Here is a 6,628-nt window from a genome sequence, read left to right on the forward strand (position 1 = left end):
ACGGTTGCGTGAAGACTATAGTTTGTGTACCAGTCTCCCCTTGTTCCCTCCCTGATCTTGGTTGTTGGAAGACTAGCTTTCTTTATCGACCGGATAAACTATACGGATGGATTAATTTGACTTGCTTGATATGGCTTTATTTCCTGCTTAATGTTACGTAATCGCCGTTAACAGCTGAGTCAAAGGGTAGGAACACTGACAAAAAAGCGTAGTTTATAGGACCTCGAGATTTATTAGTCAGGGGCTGGGTTTACGAGGCCCTCCTACGGTTAAGATTGATCCTAAGAAATATCTCTTTTACAATAGCCCATTGTTAGTCTAATAAAAGGCTATTGTTAGACTAACAATAGGCTATTGTTAGACTGACAATACTTAAGATACTTCTTAACTTAAGAGAGCTTTTGCAAGGACCGGATTGGGTTAGGGCGTTTTACCAGAGTTATCAACCACTTTAGTGCTTGACCAAACTAGCCCCGCATTTCACCATACCCATCCCACAACAGTACCAATCTATCTATACCTTATGTCACAACACGGACAAACGCCCCTCCCCTCTCTACCCCTTACAGTTGTACTTATGCCTATTTCCTCCCCCCCCCCTCCACTATTTTTAACTCTCAGACGTTGTATGGATCCTCTCCGAGTATTGTTCTTCTTTATGACCTAATTAAGCATTGTTACAGATCTCTTTGGCCCAGTCATCCATGCGCTTCACCACACTTTGGGGTGGATCGTTGAGGGAGAAAAGGTCTTTACTCGGGTCTTTAACAAGTGCCTCCAGTTGGTCTCTGAAAACGTTAGGCCCGCTTCCAATCACCAGAATATGGACGCTGTTCATCGTTGGATACTGTGGAGATTTGAGGGTAACTACTAGATAAGTGCACACTGAAATGACCCTTCCCACCCCCTCCCCCGATGGTGTCTAATGTTTGGCTCACAGGGACAAGCCTTGCGGACGCCACGCAGCAATATTCCAACCTTTCAAACAATTCTAAAATTCCGCTCAAGTCTGACTATCAATATGCATGCATGATTGATTGATTGATTGATTGATTGATTGATTGTTGATTGATTTACACTCAGGCAGGTTATACTTACCGGGGAGAATAGCGGGAAGTCACCATCTGAAAAAATGATCATAAACTTGGTCGCGTTAAACCTCGCTCCAAGCTGCTCGTTAGACAATTCTTCCGCTGCAAGGTTCAAACCCTCTTCAATTCCTACAACAATATTAATAAATAAATAAAATGAAATCATAAAATTATACAAGTTGAGGTCCACTCAGGGAAAAGTTTGTATGCAAAAGCCCTTAATGGAGTTTCGACCCCGAGATGACTGTGTTCGAATGGTTTCTCTGATTCTACATTAGCATATATAGATTCCCGATATTTTTTTTGCACGGTTTTGTGGTGCAGTGCTCGTCCATAGCGGGACAAAAATTGAAATCTATGACAAGAAGATCGCGCGTGGTCGCGTACGCAAGAGTTACCCTTACAACCAAAAAAATTGTACAACACTCAACAAAAAACTACCCATGATAAAACGATTGATGAGTTTTAATGTAGAAATGATGGCTTTTTTCTGGTATTCCAGCACTGAGACTTGATCTCAAACCAAAAGCGTGGTAAGCCTGGTTGAGCCAGATTTCACCAGGCTTACCAGTCTTTTAACTAGGCTTTGTTGCCAGGGAATGAATTTGCCCCGAGAGTACATCTGTGCTTAAACACTCTGACTTTAGGTGTCCCTAACCTAATCCAGAGGTATACGGGCTCGCTTTACTTCTGATACTGATCTGAAATTCATCTCAGACAACCAAGTAAGCCCGGCTAACCGGCCGGGCAGCCTCCCTCATGTAAGTGGCCACTTACTCTTGATCATGAATTATCTCATACCTGTTCCGCCATCGTGGAAAAGGATTTGGGAGGTAGCATTTTCCAGGTCGTGTATGAAAGGATGACCCTTTAGGTCAAATTCGGCAGTCGGATACAAGGTGATAAGTATGACACCCACACGAGCTTTATCAGGTCCCACGTCCATTTTATCCATCATGTCAATAGCGTACTTTTTGATAGACGTAAACCCTTCTTGCCCCATGCTTCTTGAGCTATCGAGGAGTATTGCAATATCCCGTGACGACACACAGACGCCTAAAATGAGACAAAACGAAACGTCGTTTAATAAAAATGACAGTGATTGCAAAGATTTTTAAAGCGTGGTAAACGGGACCTTGTGGAGCCTCATTATAATGCACAAGATATAGTAAAAAGTACTTGCAAACTAATCACTTCCTTGTTATTAGTTATGTTATTGCCTAAACCCTATTCAGCTTTGGGCTCTGATCTTAGTCCGAGTCTGATCACCCTTTGTAACTTATTAGGCCAATGAGGCCACGGCAATGATAGTTGGAGGGTGTATAGTATGTCCCAAACTATCTCCTTTGAGGTCCACAGAGTTACCTATGAGGTCACATCACATGAAAATTTAGTTAATTGTTCTTCACTGCCTCAATCTTGGATCCGCCATCTTGGATTATTTTATGATCTCCAAAACCACAGAAACAGTCCAAATTGGTTCAAAATTTTATCAAATTATAAAATAAGAATAATGAATAACAATCAAAATGGAGCAAAAGTGTAAACGTTACGAGAATAGACTTAAAATTTAACTTGAGTAGGTAAAATCATCCAAATCTGAAAACAAAACAGGAAACCCTGTTGCCATAGAAACAATCAATTATTATACCAAATGGTTTATAGATAAATTTTAATCCCATTTTTAGTCGATGTTATCTGTTTAAGATAACCTCTATCTCTTAGATCGCCTTAGATATAATTTTTATTTACCATTGGTAACCGAAAGAGCTGATAACACCAAGAGAATGACACTGAATCCAAAGTTCATCTTTTCCTCCCGGTTAGTCTGAACCTGGAAATGAGGAGAATCAGTAAAATACCTTAAATAAAAAAAGCAGTGATTTGCTCCAAAATTCAATCCTGGAAGAAATGGTGATTGAAATGACTGCGACATTACACATCGTCCTTTGACCCAGTCTAAAGCCAAGTTCCTTTTAGTTTTATTTCCTCGTTTTGATTAAAGAAAATTCTTGTAGCCGTTTTTCAGTACAAATTGTTTTTTAGTTCAACTTTGCCAAGGATTGCCCAATTATTACAAACTCTAAATTGAAAGTACCATTAAATATATACTTCCTTCGCCGAATAATCGGTTACTAAAATTAACCTTGAATCATGATAGCCTCCACATAATAACGAGCCCCTTTAAAAGAACGCGAAAGAAAAATCGTTTTCCATTAAATTCTTTGTTAGTTTTAACGTTCAGTTTTGATGAAAAAAACTTAATTTTGACGCAGACAATTTCTCAGTCTTTTGGCCAAGAATAATAAGAAGAATTATACTCGCGTGGAAACATTTACTCGGCTTCGTGGGAGTAGTGCCATAAACTAATTGATTGTAAACCGGCAATCTTTGGCCCAGCTTACAAGCCGCTTTTTCAGTCGCGTGGAATAAGATCCAGCCTCCAGAAAAAGTGGCAGAAATCGTAGTGAACAAATAACTAATGACTACAGAATCGGTGAATCGGAAAATTAACTCCGTAGTGAAAATTAAAGAGTTGAGATGAACCCCAAAACTTTAATGCATATAGTTAGTTGAGGATATACACCGAGGGGGGTTTAAAAATCCCAGAACAAATTTAATCAAATCCCAGTTTCCAGATACCATTCCCAGCGCCCATATTTAATGACAAAAACTCTTAATTCTCTGACTGAGTCACCATTTGTGTCCTTGTACCCGCAGAAACGACAGATAATACATTTTACCCTGAGATGTCAATGGCCCTGAGGGTCGAGCAGAGTGTAGATTTGATTTTTATCTTTAAAGTAAAGTTTTTAGGACGAGACTCAGTGCGGCGTAGAAATAAGGCTTAACATTTATGGACATTTTCACGGTTTCTGTCGCCATCTTGGTTTTGGGGGCCTGAACGCGGCTAAACTTATAAAATATAGTTTGACCGATTTTGAACCTCTGTACATTGGTACAATCTGTTGGGTTTTTAATTTTGATGATAGATTTATCTGTCAGGAGGTATTTGTCCCAGAACAACCATAAAATAGTTTCTCAAAATTCATACAAACCCCTCTGAACCCCTCTCCAAATTCACGCGAAATTACAAGCGACATGAGAAGATTTAGTCTCAGTGTGACTCTACGAACGACTTAACGGCCATACTGGTCTAATATCTGATCAGATGAACGACGTAGCAGAGATATATAAAAGTCACTTTGAATGTGCTTAAGTCCGTCGATTTCGAGTAGAGTTAGAGCAGTTCAACATCGGTCAAAATCCCATCAATTTCCTTTAATTGTGGCCATTTTTCTCCCAACCAAGATGGCGTCACAAACCGTCAAAACGTCCATAAACACCCACTAAAGAAAAGCTCATCCTTACGGGAAAATTGCCTTCTGGATGTTTTGGGGCCCAAATGTTTTAAAATGTTTTAGAAACATTTCTTGTATCCTGAAAACGGGTTTGATTCAGAAACAACGGTCAATGTTGCTCGCGTAGTAATTAAAAGTGAAAAAATACGATATTGATATGAATGATTGTTTTGGAGTTCATCAAAAAACAGTCACTGGATGGTGATGTTGTCCTCAGTTTAAAACCTACCTTGTTCGCCATTTCACGTCACTTACGCTGAGATCGTCTGCCGCATGGTTATTAGCCAAAAAAAAAAATTCAAAAGGTTAATCCTAATCTGGTATTGCATATCTAAACACAAACCGTCGGGAAGCGTTTTTCAATCAGTCATCGATTTAAAGCATTTGCTTGTATTTGGCTTCAATATGTATAAAAATATCATGTTTTTCTGAGAAGTCAGCAAATAAAATATTTACCCTACAGTTTGCAACCGGTTCCTTGTTCTTCCTCTGTCGTTGTTTTTCTTTGTCTTAAATAACGACTAGCGCCGGAGTAATAAAGATTTGCTGTATAGTAACCGGAATAAAAACTGTAGAAAATTCATAAATTTACTAAAACGGGCATTATTTCTCTTGCGGTCTTGGGAAATCGCTAATTGCTCTTTACAAGAGAGGGAATGAACATTCCGCGTGGAGAGAAGACCCGTCTCTTAGCAACCAAGGTGATCTCGTGTTCTCAGTGCTGAGCCACAGCAGGCAATCCCATTAGCAAAGAATCTTGCCTGAAAACTAAAATACGCTGACAATTAAATTAATTCGCCTTATTGCATTGAGTTCAGGTGTCCGTTTTTCGAAAGTCCCGACAAATTATCGGACCCGGCAGATATTCTTAACCCGTTTTTTTTTATCGATTAGTGTTTATCATTTGGTGGAAACTAATCAAGTTGTCAACTTTCATTGACAACAAATGTTGTGACTGCTCTTCGGCAAATGTTAAGCAATATATCATTCTCACTGAATGTTGAAATTGGTCATTTCCCACGCAAAGATGTTGAAACTTGGGAGGGTGACAAACCAGCATATTACTGAAAACTGGAGTAGAACTCGAAACAAAATATAAAATAATAGCCACAGGAACAATAACCGCCATTTTCAACGATGTTACGTTCAGTAAAAATATCAAGAAATTTTCTGCGCGAGAAATCATGTCACGTTGAATATTGATGAAAGCCTTTTTTCACACTCGCAGTGATAAACTGAACAGAATTAAAGAGACCCACGCATCATTTACTCTATTCCAATCATTGCCTCAGCTCTGATTCAACAACGTTAAGCGTTCAAAGACAAAAAAAAAAGAAAGAAACAATCAAGCAATTTATCATAGCGCGACAAATCATTGACTTATGGAGTTACAACTTTCACTTTCAGGACTGTGTAGTTTCCTGTCTTTCAGAGACTTCTTAAAACTGTCACTTTTAGCAGTACAATTTGAGACAACCTTCACAAAGAGATGTCCTCATTAAGGCTAAGAGACTCCTTACACCAGTGATCTCACTTCAATCCAGTTACTCAAAACTGTCAACTGTGCCCAGAGACGTTTGTTGTTTTTGGGTTCGGATGAAGTGTACCCCGGATTCTAATCTACGCGCGGCGACGTCACCAAATAACAGTTGTCGTCTCCCGTCTCTTGTTTCGCGCTGTCAACGAGTTCCCGAATCAAGTTAGCTACGCGTGGACCAAGAGGCAAGATAGAACAACAACACGATAGAACAACAACCTGAGGTACTAGACTGGATGAAGTCTACATCTAGGCTTGCTTCTCAGCGCAATGTGTTTTCCTTTACAAGGATGAAGGTTGCTTTGAAGCAGGGATTGTTCCCTGAAGATTGCTGAGTCTTCAATTCTGCAAAAGTACCCTTGTGTTTGATATTGAGGCTATGATGCATTACCCATTTAGTCCTATGCTTCAGTTGAGTGTCTAGTAAAGTTTTGGAAAAAGTTAATATCGTGATTTGAAATAACCCTCCTCCCCCTCCCCCTTCTTCCCTCTGCAATAAGCACTGCTTTCTTGAGAAAAAAAGAAACAAATTAAATTCTGTGATCCAAACTAAAGAGCATAATAAAGAGCATTTTATTATAAAAAACGTCGCACATGAAGCGAATTGCGTAATTACATTACATAAGAATAAACCTAGT

At 39.3% G+C, this 6,628-nt stretch overlaps 1 protein-coding gene across 4 annotated transcripts; it reads right to left on the reverse strand.

The window, feature by feature from the left end:
* Window positions 1-615: 615 nt before the first annotated feature.
* On the reverse strand, window positions 616-4,998 carry LOC146483690 (collagen alpha-1(XXI) chain-like). 4 transcript variants are annotated; one of them, XM_085105558.1, is made up of 6 exons: window positions 4,910-4,998; window positions 4,683-4,719; window positions 2,844-2,919; window positions 1,893-2,147; window positions 1,099-1,220; window positions 616-847 (listed from the first exon to the last, which is right to left on the reverse strand). In XM_085105558.1, the coding sequence occupies exons 2-6, from the start codon at window positions 4,692-4,694 to the stop codon at window positions 668-670; spliced, it is 645 nt and encodes a 214-aa protein (XP_084961684.1). In that variant the 5' UTR covers window positions 4,695-4,719; window positions 4,910-4,998; the 3' UTR covers window positions 616-667. The 4 variants fall into 4 exon arrangements, with proteins under 4 accessions (XP_084961684.1, XP_084961681.1, XP_084961685.1 ...); XM_085105555.1 differs by having other exon boundaries at window positions 2,844-2,925; XM_085105559.1 differs by having other exon boundaries at window positions 4,915-4,951.
* Between the last annotated feature and the right edge of the window lie 1,630 nt (window positions 4,999-6,628).

This window comes from Pavona decussata, unplaced genomic scaffold (assembly GCF_977016875.1).
Source record: "Pavona decussata unplaced genomic scaffold, jaPavDecu1.1 SCAFFOLD_38, whole genome shotgun sequence".
In the NCBI taxonomy this organism is placed as follows: domain Eukaryota; kingdom Metazoa; phylum Cnidaria; class Anthozoa; order Scleractinia; family Agariciidae; genus Pavona; species Pavona decussata.

Coding starts and splice junctions, on each gene's coding strand:
- LOC146483690 (XM_085105555.1), bottom strand. Junction 1,221..1,892: donor TTTCCACGATGGCGGAACAG/GTATGAGATAAT, acceptor ATATTGTTGTAG/GAATTGAAGAGGGTTTGAAC. Junction 848..1,098: donor ACTTCCCGCTATTCTCCCCG/GTAAGTATAACC, acceptor AAATCTCCACAG/TATCCAACGATGAACAGCGT.